The sequence below is a fragment of the Schistocerca serialis genome, chromosome 3 (assembly GCF_023864345.2).
Source record: "Schistocerca serialis cubense isolate TAMUIC-IGC-003099 chromosome 3, iqSchSeri2.2, whole genome shotgun sequence".
Taxonomy (NCBI): Eukaryota; Metazoa; Arthropoda; class Insecta; order Orthoptera; family Acrididae; genus Schistocerca; species Schistocerca serialis.
Window position 1 is genome coordinate 872,276,762 of NC_064640.1, and position 19,116 is coordinate 872,295,877.

Sequence of the window (19,116 nt, forward strand, 5' to 3'; positions counted from 1 at the left end):
GTGATGCCTGCTTGTAGTCTGTTAAGTAGCAGTGACAGAGGTGGCAAGCTTGGGTGGACTTTTGTATAACTATTACCTGTGTTTTTGCAGGGTTGTTGGAGAGGTAGCACTGGTAGCACCGAGTAGAGAAGCTATTCAGGTGGGTTCATTGGGGGCGAATGGAGATTTGTAAGGACAAGGAAGGCGACATCATTAGCATATTTGTGTAGCTACATGAGGTAAAATGATTTTGAGATGTCAGATATGAATAAGAGGATAAAGGACTTGTAATGGGATTGGTCCATGAGATATGCCTATTTATGGGTATGAAATAATAGTTATGATATTCTTTGTGATTACATAGGGTGGATGGTTAGTCAGAAAGCCTGCAGTTAGGTGGATATAATTAACTGGAAGTGCATTCCAATGGAGTTTAAATACGAGGCCAATATACTGTCATGTAGTATTTTTAAAGAACTCATCTGTTATTTACATCCCACTGGTAGTGGATGGGCTGGCCACGAATATAATACATAAAAACACATAAATAGGAATGATAATTAAGTGCTGACGCTTGAAGAGATGCTGGTGATGTGTGTCATCGTCAATCCAGTAAGAATGATTGTGTTGCGGGCTACCAGTAAAATTTTAAAGAAAAGCATATTGATTTAGATTGTACTGAAGAGGCAGGAATATAAAAACAAGGACATGGTATCTATATTGACAAGAGACAAGAAATGGGCCTTAGGTAACAGGAGGCCGGTTGATAAGGTTTGTCAATCTAGGGAATGATTTCATGGTTTGGGAAGGAAATGTGGCTAAAATTTCCGTGGGAAAGACACTGAGTATGTTGAGCTGTGAGCTTGGTGACAGAGGCACGACAGCACTCCACAATTCTCAGGGATGCAGGATACAATAGTAGTAGTAGTAGTAGTAGTAGTAGCACTCATCCACAGATCCCTGTGGATCACTTTTACAAGCATAGTGGGTCTGTCAATTTAACATCAACAAAAATAATTTTTATGTATAGACATTTACATATGTACAGATCTAATTTGATAAGGATGGGACAAGCAGTTAGTTGTGGCCTTACAGTAGGAACATCTTGGCATTTGCATGAAGTAATTTAAGGAAAGCATGGAAAACCTGAACCAAGATGGCTGGATGAAGACTGGAACCTCTATCCTTTCAATATAAGACCTGTTAGCTTAAAGTGGAGCTACATCATTCTGTTTACCCCTAATGTAGAATATTGTTTTGCAAATAATTTATTTAATAATGCAGAAGGCTAGTGCCACACAGTTCATTCATTTCTAGCTACCATCACTGCACATACTATACATATATTATTTCATAATGTAACTCTACCATATGACATCTGTACCACAGCTATTATTATTATTACTATCATAATTATATTTACTTATGTTAAATTTTATACCAAACTCCTACTCTGTACTGTCTAAGCAATCTTTTATGGTACAGAATGTATTGCAAAATGGGTACTGTTTAACTGTCTCTTTAAATAGGTTCCTTTTAGTAATCTCTTTTTGAACAGCTTGGGTAATATATTGTAGTTTTATTGCTTGGAAGAAAATACCAGTTTCAGTTTTATGTTTATTTGTTCTTAGTAAAAGTAAACTGAGTTCAGATCTTGTACTATGTGACTGACTGAGCAGTATGTGCATTTTATAATGTTATTTTTATGTGTATAACTGATTGGTATTCACACTGTATAGTTAAAACCCCTAATGTTTTGAACAGACATTTACAATGGACTAGACTACAATTTTTCGTTATTGTTCATGTTTAATGCATTTATTACCCAGAAAAGAATTCTGTAACTACAACTGAATGTACATATGAATATGATGTAATTAAAAAACACTGGCTGTTACACACTGATGATAGGATTCTAAGGGCACAAATATTTTTAAAAATTGCACGTTGGCCCCCTTGTAAACTTCCTTGAGGGTTGTTCAATTTGATTTCTCTGTAAGCGTTCTCGTTTTGTGAATAACTATAATATTGCGTTATCAGCAAAGAAAATTTTTTCCCATGTGGAATGTTAGGATTCGGGGAGGGGGGTCGAGGGGGGGAGGGCGACGCTCAAACGATTTTGTGTATACCCGCTGGTTATGAGTAAAGTGTCTTTTGAAATTTTGTATCTCGTATTGATATTTTATTTCCATCGAACTTCACTCATTTATGTTGTTGCGAGTCTACTATGGAAGTTTCGGTGGAAAGCCCTTACACAACCTCCATGCCACCCACATCTCTCCCCATGAAATTTCCATATTTTTGGTGCCCTGAAAGAAGACATTCCTGGCCATCGATTTGCTGTGGACGAAGAGGTGCACGCTTGGGTGCAATCACAGTTCTCTAGGCAACCACAAACATTTTCCCATGCAGGCACTGACCGTCTTGTCTCGCAGTGAAATAAATATATTAAGTTATGGTGATTTATTTTGAAATAATAAACAGTTTACTTACATTTTTTCATCTGTCTCGGTTTCATTTGACTTACCCTTACACCATACAGTGAACTACTCTTTCATACAGACATGTGACTTGGTGAGGCTCATGAGAGATCGTCTTTCTGTTCACAGATGATGGCTGTAAAGTCGCTGTTTGTTGGGAAGGTCGCACTGTTGTTGCTGCTCTTCAATGTGTTGCGGAACGCGGCGCTGCAGTCGCAAGACAATGTGTACAAGGATAATCTTGCTGAAGCACACTATGGCTACAATGGGGGTCCTGAAATTGGAGCATGGTTCAACAGATGAACGCTTTATGTTTGCTTCTGAATAACTGAGCCATTGTAGTTCATGTATTTTACAGCTGCACGAATGCAACATCTTTCATACATGTGATCATTATTTAAATCTGGGGCAAAAAGACCTCCTTCAGTTCACCTTCTTACATATTTTTTTTTCACTATCAACAATTCAAAATTTCATATTTTATTTCCTTTTCCAGTCATTAGCACTAAATACCTGTTTGAAGTATTCTCACTTAAATCATTGTTCCTATTGTCAGAGATTCATACTATCGTACAATGGTCAAATGAAAAAAGTGAAATACGAAGACATATTTCCCCTATTTCTTCTCTTAGTTTCCAGAGGTTTAAATCAATTGTTCATGTAAGCACAATAATGTCAGTTGCGTTTGCAGTATATCGTCTCACTCCACTATGTTTTTATTTAGGTATAAATATTTTCAGCTATATTTCTGGGATGTATCAGAATCATCTGTTTGTTATGTCATTATCATAAACAATTTCCATTTTATTTATTTCTGTAGCATATAAGTTAACTGAGTATTGTGTTAAAGCCTGTTCTATTTGTGTATGTACATATACTGCAAGTGACATATTTACATACTTAAATTTGAAAATATTTCTTCATAAATATTTGCCTCATTACAAGAATTATTAAGTATTTATAGCGAAAACTTATATTTATTTTGAATATTTATTTTGTATATTTATTTCTAGTGTTGTTTAGCCTACGAGATTAGGGCCTATATATCCCCTCTAACATTCGTTGTGCCGGATCATGAAGTACTTACTACCTCTGTGTGTTCTGGCAGTATTTTTTTACTTTAAAATTGTCATCCGTGCTCAATATATGTTCAATTGTAGCAAAATAAACGCAAAAAACATTAAGTATCTCTTGGTGTCTTCAATATCAATTTCTTTGCTGACAGCTTACACAATTAAAAGAATGTACAATATGACCTGAAATAGCAGCAATTAATTATTACTGCTAAAATATTTGAAAATTAAAGAAACTCTATAACTGGATGTATAGTGCACTCGTACATTGTGCTTTTTGTGCTGTGGACAAATCTGAAATCTTAATTAGTATCTTGCATGACATCCTGTCACAGCCTCAATCTCCTCTCACTTGCGAAGCAGCAAACAGACAGCATTAGGTATACTTATAAATTGTGTTATGGTGATCTGCGCTCAGGCTGTAATTTACTTTTTGTCGTAAAGAGCCTTACTTTTTCCTGATTTCAATATCCAATTTAGAGAAAACGGCAACTGTTGGATTTGTAACTGGCGATTCAGAGGCCTGTATAACTGGCATACTGCACATACATGGATTTTTCAGGCTATATATTTGGGATCACTACCTTGTTACAAAAATTTCAAAATGGTGTCATTCTAGCTCAAACCTTTTCGGCTCTTGTTACACTGGAAAAAATTAGAATACCCTGTCAGAGGTTTCCAATTGACTCCTGATTTATTGTTGCAACAGTGCATATGTACGGCACGAAAATTGCATTTACAGATCAATAGATCTACCGCGCCTGGTCACTCACTGACCATGAAGTACAATAACGCATTCTGGTGACTGTTAAACATACCTCAGGGAACTGTAACTAAACAATTCTGGTATGCAACACCTGGATTAGAGAGTTTAACATCCCACAAATAGGCTCCTGTTAACACCACAACGCAAACGACTGGATGTGGAGTGGTTCTGTGACGGGGGCACATGGAATACTAAGGAACGACATCGATCAATCACTGTTCTGCACTTCTCCAGATGGTTGCTTCGAGTATGCTGAAGATGTTTCACTGCCATGCCCTTACATATCTTCCGTGGAGTCCTCATCTCTACCCACGCGATTTCGATTTACTCCCCTTATATGTGTGTTTGTATATTTAGCATCTCCTAAACTATTCGATCGATTCGACCAAATCTGTTACACATATCACTTGCTGCCTAGGAGAGAAGCACTGTGGGGGTAAGAACCATCAAAATCCCGTAGAGGTGGGAATGAAAAGGGGATGTCATTGAAGCATAACCTAGCAACATCTGGAGTAATTTCAACCAAATATGTTAGGTATATGACTTCTTACTTGCATAAAAATACTGTGAGAGTAAGATTCCCCAGGGCCGCAAGAGGTGAGGGTTTAGATGAGAAGCAATGACGTAAAAACGTTCTAAAACGAACTCTCGGTGTATATTTCCTGTTTGGTTGACTTAGAATGCTCTGAAAAGTATGAAATTCAAGTTGTCTGTTATTTGTGCTATTCAGTGTGTCAACCAGATCGCATGAATGAGCACTGCGATGAGCCAATAATTATGCCAACGTATTTTGGAGCCTAAAATCAAATCATGCTGTTAAATACCTCAGGTAAATTCAGCATCCTCTCTAGAGTCGCATAGTTTAAAAGAACAGAGAATCAGACATATATGTGTGCAATGTATGGCACATACTCGAGTGATCAACATTTCCTCCTACACCCCTGTATCGATTTCAACCAAACTAGGCACACATATTACTTAATATCTGGAAATAAATACTCTGGGTATACAAGCCACCAACTTCCCATAGAGGTGAGAATGGGGGCGATAGAAGGGTGGAGGAAAGGGAAGCGAGGGGGAGGAGCTGGTGGACAGGGAGAGATGCGATGAGGAGATGGACACAGAGAGGTGGAGGAGCAGATGGGCAGAGAGAGGATGGGAGGACATGGTAAGAAAGAGGGGAACAGGAAATGGACAGAGATAGGAGGAGAAGCAGATTGACAGAGGGAAGGAGAGCAGGAAATGGACAGACAAACGGAGAGGAGGTGGGCAGAGACAGAGGGATGGATAGAGAGAGAGGTGGGGGGGGGGGAGGAGGAAATGGACAGAGAAAGGAGGGGGGAAGAGGCGGAGTAATAGAAGAACGGAACAACTAAATACCCAGGCAACGTTGAGTTTCTCAGCTGTCTCTCCTACGAGATGCCTAGCGCATTTTCTGTGGTATTTCAGGAGGTATCCACAATTTAGTTTTAGCATAGTGAAGCTAGAATCAGCCCAAATAAATTATGCGTATCACGTCTTCCACGCGACGCTCAGCGTCGACGGAACTCGTCGGTTTGTTTCCCGTTACAAACAAAATGATTTTTAATGCGGAATTTTACGTGCCCGTTCGGCAGAGCGCTCCCAAATTACTCTAGTCAGATGTTTTTTAGCCGTATATCTCAACAGGGACAGTACAACCCGAGGAATAACCAACCAGCAGCGAAAGCATTGACCTGACCTGCGCTGACTGCTACCGCCAAGCATACAGTGCTACACAGTCGCTGTTAGATAGCTGTTCATTCCCCCAGTTTTAATGTGCCTGTTAATGCATATAGATAAAATAAATATCTGACTAGAGTAATCTGGGAGCGCTCTAACGAACGGGCACGCAGAATAAAAATTTGAAAACAATTTTGTTTGTAACAGGAAACAAGCCGACGCTTTCTGCCGTGTGGCGAGCAGTGACTACTTAGGCCGACTACAGAATGCAAAAAGGAAATTGCAAATACCTGCCGAAACACGAGAGAAACTGCGCCTGGCGATTCTTAGGACAGACAGCCGGTATATATTGACCAAAGCTGCCCAATAGATATTACTTTTTTAATATATTTGTTGCGGTACTAGCATTGTACGCACGCCCATCATCAAGTGGTACCTCATGCACTGCTTTCGTAGGACATACGATAGACGTTTACCAATAACGATCACACAATTTTCAACTTATACGACAGTTTTAATTAACATATTAAATTGGATATTACATATTTTCAATGGCGATGCTCCTGACATCCAAATTAGCTGATTTATGACTGTTCATCAAGTTTGTTTGCGTGACCATACTCCGCAGCAAGCATAGAAATACAGGACGTCCCAAAAAGAATGACCCGATTTTAACTTGTAATAATATTGAGACAAATATCACTAGGTAACTGAAACAGCGCTAGATGTAATCGGCATGGTCTAGAGTTTCAGAAAGAAACCGCTAGATGTCGCTATGAGCGCTGACCTGGAGCATGCAGCCAGTCTAGCGCAATATGGAGTCCGCGCAACAGAAGGCGTATTGTGTTATTGAATTTAGTCGTACTCAATCAGTGATCGCATTTCAGCGGGCATTTCGTATTCGATTTCTTCCTGTGGGGATATGTTAAACAATGTGTTTACGTTCCTCCCTTACCTCATGACACTGATGAAATAAAATACAGAACATCTGCTGCTGTAGCTTCAGTGACAGAAGAGACCTTAGGCTCAGCTTGGGATGAATTCGGCTGTCGGCTAGATGTCGTCCGTGCAGCCAATTGAGTATATATTGAACATTTATGATGGATTTTTATAAACTTCTATCTTTTCTGAGTAATTTAGTAACCAATTTGTTGGCATTAAGCCCTTCTTCCTAATAAATAATTCTATTTAAAATCAGGTGATTCTTTTTGGGACACCCTGTACTTGTTTTGTAAATAAAACCGCCTTTTCCTGCTGCCACGTAATTTATTTATCCCAGACGCGTTTCACCCTTTTCTATTTCTAAGGCATCATCAGTGGGATCGATAACGATATAGTTTTGTTAGTATTAGATTATTAAACAGTACACGTTTCGATTTCTTATGTAAAAAAGCAATTACTTGCGATTTGCTGATCTTCATTTCCTCTCATCTGGTCTGGAGGTTGCACTGCCACTTCATTACTGACATATAAGCACAACTTTGCGCTCGGAACTTCTTCACACTGTTCATCATGTTTCTTTTTCTTTTTGTGGTGTACTATTGTTCTTTTGCCACTCGATATAACTATTTCATCGTTCGCTGCTTTTCACAACGTAAATATTGCAACTCCATTACGTGTTTTCCCTTCTTTGGTATGTTTACCTACTTGTTGCCAACCTAACAAAGTACATGTTCAAGACTAACTTCTGTTCATGATGTTTATAACTTGTGTATGTATGAGAGAGAGATAGAGTTGGGGAGGTTGTCGGTTTGAATTGTTTAGTGTTGTATTAGCTGCTAGCGAGTGATTTGACTTTTCATTTCAATATTCTTTGGATGGGTGAGTGTAAAGATGTTGAGTGGTATTATTATTATATTGGATAGTGTTATTAAATTAATCCCCTTTGGGAGCTTTATTCTATTATTTTTATCTAATAGTGCAAATAATGAATTGATTGGCATGTGTACTTGATCATTCAGCAGGGTTTTCCTTTGTGCTTGGTTTTCTGGTTTTCTGTATGTGGTTATTTTCTGGCACGGTTAGGAGGTATTTTTATGGTTGATTTGAATTATTTTCATATCATCTTCTCTAGCAGTTCATTTTTGGTCATGTTGTCTTAGGTGTTCTGCAAATGTTGAGTGGTTTGTCCAGGTTCTCATGTGTTCATTGTACCTTACATCAAATGTTCTACCTGTTTCTCCTATGTATCTGCCTTCATATGTGTTACACTGTAGGTGATATATACCTGCTTTCTGGTGTATGTCTCTGTTTTTTGCCACTTTTGGGGTGTATTTTTGTATAGAATTGTCTGTTGTGTATGATATGTTTATTCCATGTCTTTTGAAAATTTGGTGATTTTATGGGTGAGTTTGTGTTTGTATGTCATTGTGTACCATCTTGTGTTTTCTTTCATCCTTTTCTGATTGTGTAGTTGTTATGGGACTGCGTGTTTATGTTTGGTTTTGTTGTGTTGTTGTCTGTGGTTTGCTGCTTTCTGCTTTTATTTTACTTTTAATTTTGTTGTTTAGCTTTGTGGCTATGTTATTATTGTAACCATTATTTTGTGCTGTCTGCATTATTATGTACAGTTCTTTTTAGTAGCTTTCTTTGGTGAGTGGAACTGTGCTGAGTCTATGGAGCACGTGTCGAAGTGCTGCTTGCTTTTGTGAGTGTGGATAGTTCGAAGACTGGCGAATGATAATGTGAGTTGCTGTGGGTTTACAGTAAATTTCAAACATATGCTTATTGTTGTTTTTTTCGATTATTGTATCCAGAAAGTTAATTTGGTTGTTCTGTTGTCTTTCAGTTGTGAAAATGATCTGTTCAGTGTGGTTTACAAAAATATTTGCTAAGGCTCCTAAAACTGGGGACCCCTCGGTAATCGATCTTCTTGTAAATAAAATTCATTATTTTATTAGAAGTTATTTTGTTCTATTATGAGCTTTATTAATGTTTGTATTTCCTTAATCGGTTCATCTGGGAGTTGACTATAAGTTTTCAGGTTCTTACCTATGATTTCTATTGTTTCTGGTACTGGTATATTGGAATACATGCTTTCTATATCAAATAAGAGGAGTGTTGCTGCGTCTGGAATGTTTATATCTTTTATTTATTGTATTTGCTTTGTAGTGTTTTTAATGGTTCTGTCTTCTCTTACTTTGAAATTTTCAGACAGTGCTTTTAACATGTATTCTGCAAGCTTGTAACTGGGGGATGTTCAGAAATCCAGTATTGGCCTCACAGCAAGATTGAGTTTGTGGATTTTTGGTTGGCTTTGGAGGATAGGTGCAGTCGGATTGATCTGTGTGAACTTTCTTTTCTCTGTGTTATCCAGTATGATGTCAATATTTTTCAGACTGTTTTTTACTTTTGTGTGGAATCTGTTTGTTGGGTCTGATTTTAATTTTGTAATGTTATTCTGTGAGATGAATTCTTGTGTTTTTTCAACGTATTGTTCTTTGTCTATCAGTACTACTGTTTTCCCCTTGTCTGTTTTGAAATGATAATATTTTCACTTTTAAGTTTTCTCCTAAGTTTTCTGAGTGTTGTAGTTTCTGTGTTTTTGTCGTTTTTGTGTTGTAGTGTTTATATACTGCTTATTATATTCTGGAGTTCTTTTTTTACTAGTTCTCTAGTTAGTCCAATGTTGACACTGCTGTTTTCATTCCTATCTTCCCTAGTTAAAACACTTTTTGCTTCTATAATTAGATTTTCTAAGTAACGTTCATCTATTTCTGAATTTACATTGTATTTTAATCTTTCTCCAACAGCTGTCTCTCTTTACTGTTTAACAGTGTGTCAGTAAGGTTCACTAATCGTGGGTAGAATTTGTGTGTGTCCTTTTCTTGGCTGTGTGTAAAGGTATTGTGTTATGACTGGAGTTTTTTGAGTTAGTTGATCTTTCTTCTATGAACTGTTTCCAATCTTTGTACAGCAGTTTTTGTGTGCTTTTCGACCTTGTTGACCAAATAGGAGAAAACTGTCATATTATTAATGGTGTGTGCGAGTTGTAAATGTGTCTTATACAATTCGTAATTTAGCTCCTGTTTTTTAGAGTATAGGAATTTCATTTCGTATTTTAGCCACATTTTCTGAGCAACATGCATTGCTTTTATGGCGGTGGGTGAACTGTTTTTAATCTTTACATTGATATATTTAGGTGCAAGATCGTTACAGTTACATATATTTTTGAATTTTATTTGTTGTGTAGTTTTGTGGATGTTCAGATGAAGTCTTCTTAATTTGCGGTATAGACCACATTGAAATGCATGGAATGGCGTGAATGACAAGTTTGTTTGCGTGGCTCATACACACACAAGATATAAACATCATGACAGTTCGCAGTGCGATGAGCACCAGGAAGTCGTTCCTAACAACTTCTGACACTGCTGACACCCCTGGACGTTTCAGCCCTTCTCTAAGGACAATGTGGGGCTGCATCCCCATTGAACGTGATCGCACCCCTTCGGAGTGCAGGTCAACTGCAATGTTTGCTCTTGTGTATAGGTTGGAACCACAACGGACCGTTCAAAATCGTTCGACGAAAACTGAACGTGATCCAAAGCATCGAAGGGTTCTTACGCTTTATCAATCATCCTACAATATGATCAGACTTGAGTGCAACATTAACATGTGCGTGAATAAAACGGCAAAGGACCCTTCCCCCAGTTCAGCGACACCCTTGGTGCCAGCCACGCAACTTTGTTGAGCACATTAAAAATATAGCTGTCAGAAACTTCGATACCATTTCAGCCTGGCTACTGCTCGAGCGCCTTAAGGTAGGCAAAACTGATCAAAGAGATGTCGAAGGGGTTGCCTTAACCCTTGGGTACTGGAGAGGCCGCAAGGGGGATTTGGTAGAGAAATTTCTCAATGTATATTTCTAACGTTCTCAACAAATGTGCGTGGGTGGCACCAATGATGTTGCCGAACTGGAGGCTCTTAGAAGGACCGCTTGCCATTGTATTCAGGTACATGTTAACGTTGTACTCCTGTCTGATCACGCCACAGTAGGGTGGAAAACGGGAGGGTTGGAAAAGCGTAACTACCTTTTGATGCTTCAGATCACGACCAAATTTCGTAGAATGGTTTTGAATGGTCTGTAGTGGTTCCAACCTGTACACGAGAGCAAACATTGGGGTTGCCCTGCACTCCAAAGGGGTGCGATCATGTTCAGTGGGTATGCAACCCCACATTGTCCTTAGACAAGGGCTGAAACATCCGAGTGTGTCAGTAGTGCCAAAGGTTCTCAGGAACATCTCCCTGTTGCTCATCGCATTGTGAACTGTCGTTTTCGATCGCGAAATGAGTGGGATCAGTGCCCCAAGAGAAGGATGGTTTCATTGACGCCCTTTATGCCACCCGTGAGGCCTTTTCGTGCTGATTCTGGGCGGTGGTTTGTCTGAAATGTTTTCATCGGCCACTCATAAGTAATCCATATGATTTCATTGCTGGGTGTCACTGTTTTGACCTCCAGTATAGAGACGACTAAATAAGGTATGAAATACGGGCAAGAGAGTGTTGACGACCTTCTCATCGTGTGACACGTCCACGTGGCGCTGGCAAGATCTGTGGTGAAATCTGGTGCCAATGTGACATTATTAACGCACCTTAAAGCTCACATGAACTTTCGAGCTGTGTCCCGTTTTTCGGATATATCGACACCTAGCTGTTTGAAGCATTACAGAGCCCACGGGTAACGTCGCTGGGCACCACGCTTTTGTATCATTGCAGAATAAGGTTGTAGGCACCTTGGAGTCCAATTTCAAATTTATGCATCGCAATGGGGGACAGTTATGGGGTTTCGAAAAAATGATCCTTTAATTCTGTTGTGCAGTGTGTATTAATTAGTCTCATGCCAAATAATGGAAAGTCCAGGATGGAATAAAACACTATTGTGAAAAGATAGATTGCTACTCACCACATAAAGTAGGAATTGAGTCGCAGACAGACACTATGAAACGACTACTAAACTAAGTTTTCGGACATTAGGCCTTCTTCGGAAATAGAAAGCACATACACATTCACACAAACAGAACTCACACCACACAGGTGGCCATTGTCTCTAGTTGCTGTGGCCTGACTCTGAGCCAGCTCGAATCCTGGTGGTGGAACATTTTCACTGCCAGTATTTGGCTGGGAACGGGGGTGGGGGAGGAGAAGGGGGACGGTGGTAGCATAAAGTTCCTGATCACCAATCTTTGTGCCAATGTCATGGACTAAATTCCAGATATCTCCACAGTGTCTCTTGAAGTGAGAGCATGTGACACTGTCGATGGTGATGCGTGGGAAACTTAGAAAATGCAAGATGGTGGTGGGGGGATCTTTAAAAATCAAATATGGTGGAACTAGCCCATATGTGCTTTGGACATCCTGTCCTCCCCCTCCTCCATCTCCCTCTCGAGTCAATCTCAGTGTAGTATTAAAATGGGACAGCCAATCACCTGAGTTGTGTAAAAATGGTCCCAGGTTCAAGGGATGCAGTATTTCCGAAAAAAATCACGTTAGTTTCAGTTGCATTGGCGCCATTTTCACATATATGTGCTTCCGTATTGCGTAAAATGGCGTTATGTTCAATAATTCCATGTCAAGAAAATACATAAGCTTAACTTTAATTATCGTCATGTTCAAAGATATTTGCCTCTCAGTTGCATAAGTTGTCGTCATGACTCTCTCCCTCTCCCTCTCTCTCTCTCTCTCTCTCTCTCTCTCGCACACACACACACACACACACACACACACACACACACACACACACACACACACACACACACGAGATACACGTTTCGGCCGTCAGTGCAGGTGTCATCTCTGCTAATGTTAGGGAAGACTGGGGTAATTTTTACACCTTTTTAAAATTCTATTTTTGTATTTTTTTATTTTTATCTTTTTTGAGGTAAATAGGATATCACTGTATTTCCTGTACCTTTACCTACGAACTAGCACAATTATTTTTCAAAGAAGTGAATACAGTTTTTGACACCAAATGGCAAAGTCTGATCGTGTTACCCCACATGTAGGGCACGTTTTCCAGCCCACTGAAAATGTATATGGGCAAATTTTCAAATTTATTTAAAATGGTAAAACGCAGGTCATAAATCTTGCTTTTAGCTGGATATGTATTTTTTATTGTTAACTTCGATAGAGAAAGTAATTGGGTATAGAAAACAAATGCCACTTAATGATTATACAATAACTTGCACTTAACGATTTTACAAAGACAGTTTTTTAAACAGAAGTCGTCATTGTCTGAATCACAATGAAGGCGAACAAAAAATGTAACGCCCCTTTTGGTGCAGTCTTCATGCACACATTTTGCGCAGCGCACCCACTTTTCTCTTACCTCTTTGCCGTAAACTTCAAAGCAATAAATGCATAAACAGTCTTCATCATCTCCATAACTTGAATGTACGCGTTTTATATCTTCTTTTAGGATTTGATGTTCTAATACATTTTACATTTGAATACGAAGGTCCAAACAGTTCCCTGGCCCTGATTAGCTTTCGTTTTTTCTCACCCCTTTTATGTGATTCCCTTTTCTAGATAAATTGTAACTAACCGGTTACTACGGGTTATTCCTTATTATTGGGAATGGAAATACTTATTGCTTACGAAATTAACTTGAGAAGATTAGGGTCGCCACCGACTCTAACCATACAACTAATCAAAGATTTGGTCGAGACGGAAAATAAATTAATTTGATCACAGACCAAAAACTCACGAACATGCATACGTTGTTATGTCGCTAATATGGGATACGATGTAATTAATAGTGTTCCCCGTGCAGTGTTCACGACAATCAAACATTTAAAATAAAATAGCACATGCAAGAATACTGTGCAGAAGATCAGCTCCCAGCAACACACCTGAAAATAAGACTTAATCTACAGCATTTGTTATAAAATACAAGGGGAGACTAATCACTGGACCTGTGCATAAGGAAACGCATTGGATGTGCTAACGGGAAAGTTACGAGGTGAGTGGCTTAGGCGCAAAAACGTAATCTCGGAACACAAGAGAAAATTGTAGATAAAATCATTTATTCCTAAGATAAGGATGTGAGGCATGTACACGATTCCTGATAACACGTGGTTTGTGGAGACACAATTTCTAGGTATAGTGCCAAATTCCGACAACATCACATCACACAATCATGTTAACATTATCTAAAACAAACATGCGATCGGACAGTTAGTGATGCCGGTAGCCCAACAACTATAATGTTCTACCACGTGGTTGGCTCCCCACGGACGAAAGACACTGAAAGTAAGGAAAATTTACGAGAAGGCAAGGCTCTAAATATTTAGAAAGGTGAAAGCTTATACAGGCACAGCTGAAGGCAAACAGACATTCATACAGAAGCGAGTGCTCACTTCTTATCGACACCTTTGTGTGGCGCTCTTCCGGCGGATCCAAGTCTGCTACAGAAATTTGCTAAAAGAAAAATCTGCCAAAGTTTTGCATTCCTTGCTGCGACAAGGCAAAGCAATCTTCCAGATTTGAAAAGCGAGACCAAAGGCCAACAGCTCTCTCCTCGCCAAGTAACAACGCGCCACGCGGTCAGTCTAACTCACCCTTCTTCGACTGGAGCACAGCTGTGGACGCTTCCCGTACCGGCGGCAGACTGCCTCCCGCTTCTCCAGCCTCTTCCACGCTCCGCATGGCCCGGAAAACCCAAAGATGCCATTTCCGCCACCAACCTAACGCAGGTGGATTTCTCACAAGTAGCGGAAACCTCTTTGCCTACTTGACCATTACGAGAGTTGGCTATTCTGTACCAGTGCTGCTGAATCTGTAAGACTATCGCAGACTTTCTGCAGCAGACTACGCCACCGTCTAGAAACGTGACACACAACCACATTCATTCAATCACACTACTATGAGAGTAAAGAGAATAGAGAAACGAGGAAAAGAAAGAGAAATGGTAATGAAAATGGGCTACCGGACTAATGAAAGGTGGCTACAGGACCCTTTCAAAATCGCTCTCCGTTTTCAGCTGATTTTTAACAGGAGTAGAAGTCAGTACAGCTGACTTCCATTTTTTCTTTCCATGATAAGTCTGATTCCTAGATGCCGCCTTCACAAAAGTCCAAACTACTACTTGTGTAGGCCAAGTCTGTTTGGCTGTAGAAGGAACTCCTTCTCGATGAGCAACATCGAAAATTTGAGTGGAACTCGACAGACCAGCTTCTTCGAAAGTTCTAGCTTGTGTTGGTGTAGAAGGATCTAACGTTTCCAATATGTTTGAATTGAGACTATGAACAGTCAGTTTTTCTGGCAAGTTTGAAGTCTGTTCAGGATTGTTGGTGCTTTCAAGATTTGATACGGCAGCAGCTGGCCAGTCAGCAAAGTAGAATGGCATAAAATCCGAGTCCGTAAATATTTCAGGAATCAGTAGGAAAATCCGCGAAACTTTAAAACCCTCCATACTACTGACTGATGCTAACGCCGCTGTAGCAGATCTATCCGAAATAGACGGAATATCGCAAACCCAGACGTCACAAGCAATATTAAATTAATTTTTCAGGGGCCCATAGACACTGCGATCTAAGAGTTACAGGTTATGACTGCAGTGAGGAGGGAATGACAGCAAAGTAACACCTTTAGCCTTGAAGTAGCCCAGTGCTTCTGCTGAGAGATGGGAATGGTTATTGTCCAGAGGAAGCAGACTTGGTCGTTTTTCTGAGTAACATGCGTAACGCAAAAAGTGCTTGGCGAATTTAGCAATTGTTTTTTCCATCACCCAACCTGATGGGTTAGCATCACCATCACATCCAGTGAGGCCATCATGTACAAAATTTTGGTGAAATTTGACCGTCGAGAAAATCAGAAATGCTAGGATGGCGTTTCCTGCAGATTTACAACAAATGCTGCCGTCACCACAGTTCCTCTTTCTGCTGAGTTTAATTTATCTGCTGCTGTTCTATCTGGCTTTTGGACTGTGTTTATCCACGTTTCGGTCACATTCCATATGCCGTTAGTCCCAAAGTTTAATCGCTTTATCACAGTTCTCAGATTGTTAAAAACATATCAACGTTTGTCCTAAAAAAGCTAGTTATGCGAGAAATGCTGGTGGCCTGTGGAGTTCTGATTGAAATTTTAGTGATTCCTTTTAAAAAAGAACTGAAATACTCAGGACCTGCGATTTCATTTACTGTCCAATTTTTCAGCACTTTTATTTTAGATGCAAGAGCATACGTGTAGGCAAATCGCCTAACTCCTGTGGGAGAGAGCCCAATATAGAAATTAGAAGCCTTCATGAGATGCTGAACCAGCATTTGTTCTTGTTCATTTTAACAGGTAAACTGTAACTTACAAATATATATAGTAGCCTATATGTCTCAATCGTCGTCGCTACGTTAGTGACCACCCTAAGTGGATATGTAGCCCACTTCCGATGGTTTTGCGTATCCTATTGGCAGCGCGTTTGGGGGAGGTCTTGCAATCAGTGGTACTTCTGACGGTGGCAGGCCTACTTCTGACAGTGTTGCTTCTACTTGCTGCAAGTCTGGAATAGGCGACTCTGGTTTGACAGACAGAACAGGCGTTTCCGGTAGAAGTTCTTCCAGCGGAGGCGTTTGCAGTTTAGACTCAGCAGGTGGGGGGGGGGGGGGGGGGGGGGTTGAATCAGATCTGACACTGGCACTGGTTGTGGGGGATTGTTTAAGGATACAGAGTACTTTTCTGGCTCAATATTAAGTAAAAATCAACACCTATTCCTTTCAGGAACTGTTTACAAAAGTATATGTTTTACAGATTTTTTGTTGATGTCAGGTAATGCAGCACAATTTCTAAACAAATTAGAAGTAATTTGAATATTTTTGAACCTGCTTAGGGTTATTAAAAAAATTACAAAGAAATTGATGCAATTTTTTTTCAAAATGCTTCCTCAAATTGAGGTAGCATTTAATCCAATGTTATACATTTGGAGGAGGCCAAATTTTTCCCAGATATGTATGACATGATGGTTGAGATACTAAACCTATTTAATTCCACCTATTATGAATATTACAATGATAAAAAAATATCACATCTTACTTTTTAATTTTTACAATTTTTTCCTTACAAAACGTTATTTTTTCTATAATTTTGTTGATTCTGCAATGAAGCTTAGGTCTACTACATAAGCATGGACTATTGCAAGTTACAGAAAAAAAGTAGAGCAATACTTTGTAAACTTTAGGAAATATTTGTACCTGAATTCTGAAAAATACAACTTGCGGGAAATTGCGAATGAAGATATGAATCCAATTAAACTGTGCCTCAGAACATTCCTGAAGCATAGTCTTCATCTTGTAGAATTTCTTCATCTTTAAGCTTCCCCTTGGCATTCCTTTTAGCACTTCTTGCTTCTTTGGTAAGTTGAAGAGCGAATCTTTCAGCTTCATGCACCTGTTGTCTGTCACACACAAGCAATTGATCTTCCATATTAGAGCCACATTTTATGTCTAAATTTCTCAAGAATTCCAACCTTTCTATCACTCCATTACTGAAACATATCACTGCATCCAGTACACCAACTTTCAGTGTATTTAGTCATACAAAAAATTCTTAGGTACTCTTTCTCACATGAAACTTTCATCTGTATTCTGAGTGCCCCCATGAAGACATTTACTAAGCAAAACAGGGTCACTCAGGTCTCTAAAAATTGGTTTTATTTCATTTATAACGGGCGCACGAAGAGAATGCTTATGATGGTATATTTGACCACTTTCTTTTGCTTTTTGGTAACCACACCAAGAATCTGCGCCTTTAGAGCGAAGTTGGTGAACAGGGTGGTCCTCTGTAGACAACTTATGCAAGTAGGTGGCCCATACAGCTTGTCTCATTGCTGTAACATCATGCAGAGGTGCAGTTCGTCTAATGGCCAGTCCATAATAACTGTGAAGAAGGTCTGTCAATCTGCCTCTGCCAGATAGAGATTTTCCATGAGACAGCAACTTTCCTTTCATTTCTCTTCGTAGCTTCCTCAATCTGGCACCCATCCTCTTTGGCACATGTCCAGTTTTGTTACCAAGGTATCACCATAATCATTGAACACATTAATTTTATTCAAAGCTTAATTAGAGTCCCTATCGCCTAGGTACTTCGTATATCTAACATTATAATTGGGCACAGACCTCTGAAATATTTTTAGAGCACCATCACACTCCATACCTCTGCCGTAATCATCATAATTCGTAGAACACTGATGTTCAATATGTCCTTCAGTGTTACCATGACAGGTGTGGCAGTACTTAGATAAGCACTCAACATCAACAACTTTTCCATTCTCCAGAGAAGTAGCACTTATAACACCATTCAAGGAACTATGTCCTCGACATTGCCATGGCCCATCAAGTGCAACAGCAATGTCCCTCGTTCCACTAATATTTATGGTTCCTTGTACTGCAAGTTTCATAGATGCTTTAGACACACCAGTCAAGGCACCTAGAATTATTTTTGTGTACTTCCTGAACCTACTGGGAGGATGAGGAGGAGGAAGGTCCATCAAATCACAAAACTTGTGAGCAGCATTTTTTCCTTTTCCTATTGCATGCACTGCATACACTAACTTCGAATTCACATCATATGAATTATGCACAATGTTGGAACTCATTTTCGAGGTAGATTTATTGCAGGATCTACACAGAACAACTAATTTTGACGTTAAACCCTTCCTGCTACTTTGTTATTCAGATATTTCCAGACAGCCTACACCATCACACTGTTTACATTTCGCCCCTCGCTTTATGAAAGAAGGTAAGATGCCCACATCGACAACAACAAATCCACTACAGACAGCGTCATCGTTAACACAAAAATTTGAATCACCAGAAGGCGTTCCATGTGGGAGTTTCTTCCCAGAAGGCCTGATACATAGGTTATTTTCAACAGTGTGGCTTGCTTTGTTTGTGAAATGGTAACCACGGAATTTCCTTTTATTGAATTTCTTGATGCGTGTCATGGTTTATATTTAATGCACAGTAAAGGATATGTACTTCCACAAATATATGTAGCACTTGGGCAACAAACTTCCAGTAACACGTGAGCAAACTGCCTCAGCGAAACAAAAGTAAATACTAGTAAAGATAATCATTTACAAACACTAGAAACTGCACTGATACTAACATATACAATGTATCATACGTATAAT

At 39.4% G+C, this 19,116-nt stretch overlaps 1 protein-coding gene across 1 annotated transcript in view; it reads left to right on the plus strand.

Moving 5' to 3' along the window:
* Nucleotides 1–2,885, plus strand: part of LOC126471281 (uncharacterized) — an 80,991-nt gene extending 78,106 nt beyond the window's left edge. Inside the window, exon 3 of the mRNA XM_050099400.1 lies at nt 2,589–2,885. Within this exon, the coding sequence (XP_049955357.1) occupies nt 2,589–2,762 (174 nt within the window). The 3' untranslated portion in view covers nt 2,763–2,885. The remainder of the gene's footprint in view (nt 1–2,588) is intronic.
* The last annotated feature ends 16,231 nt before the right edge of the window (nt 2,886–19,116 follow it).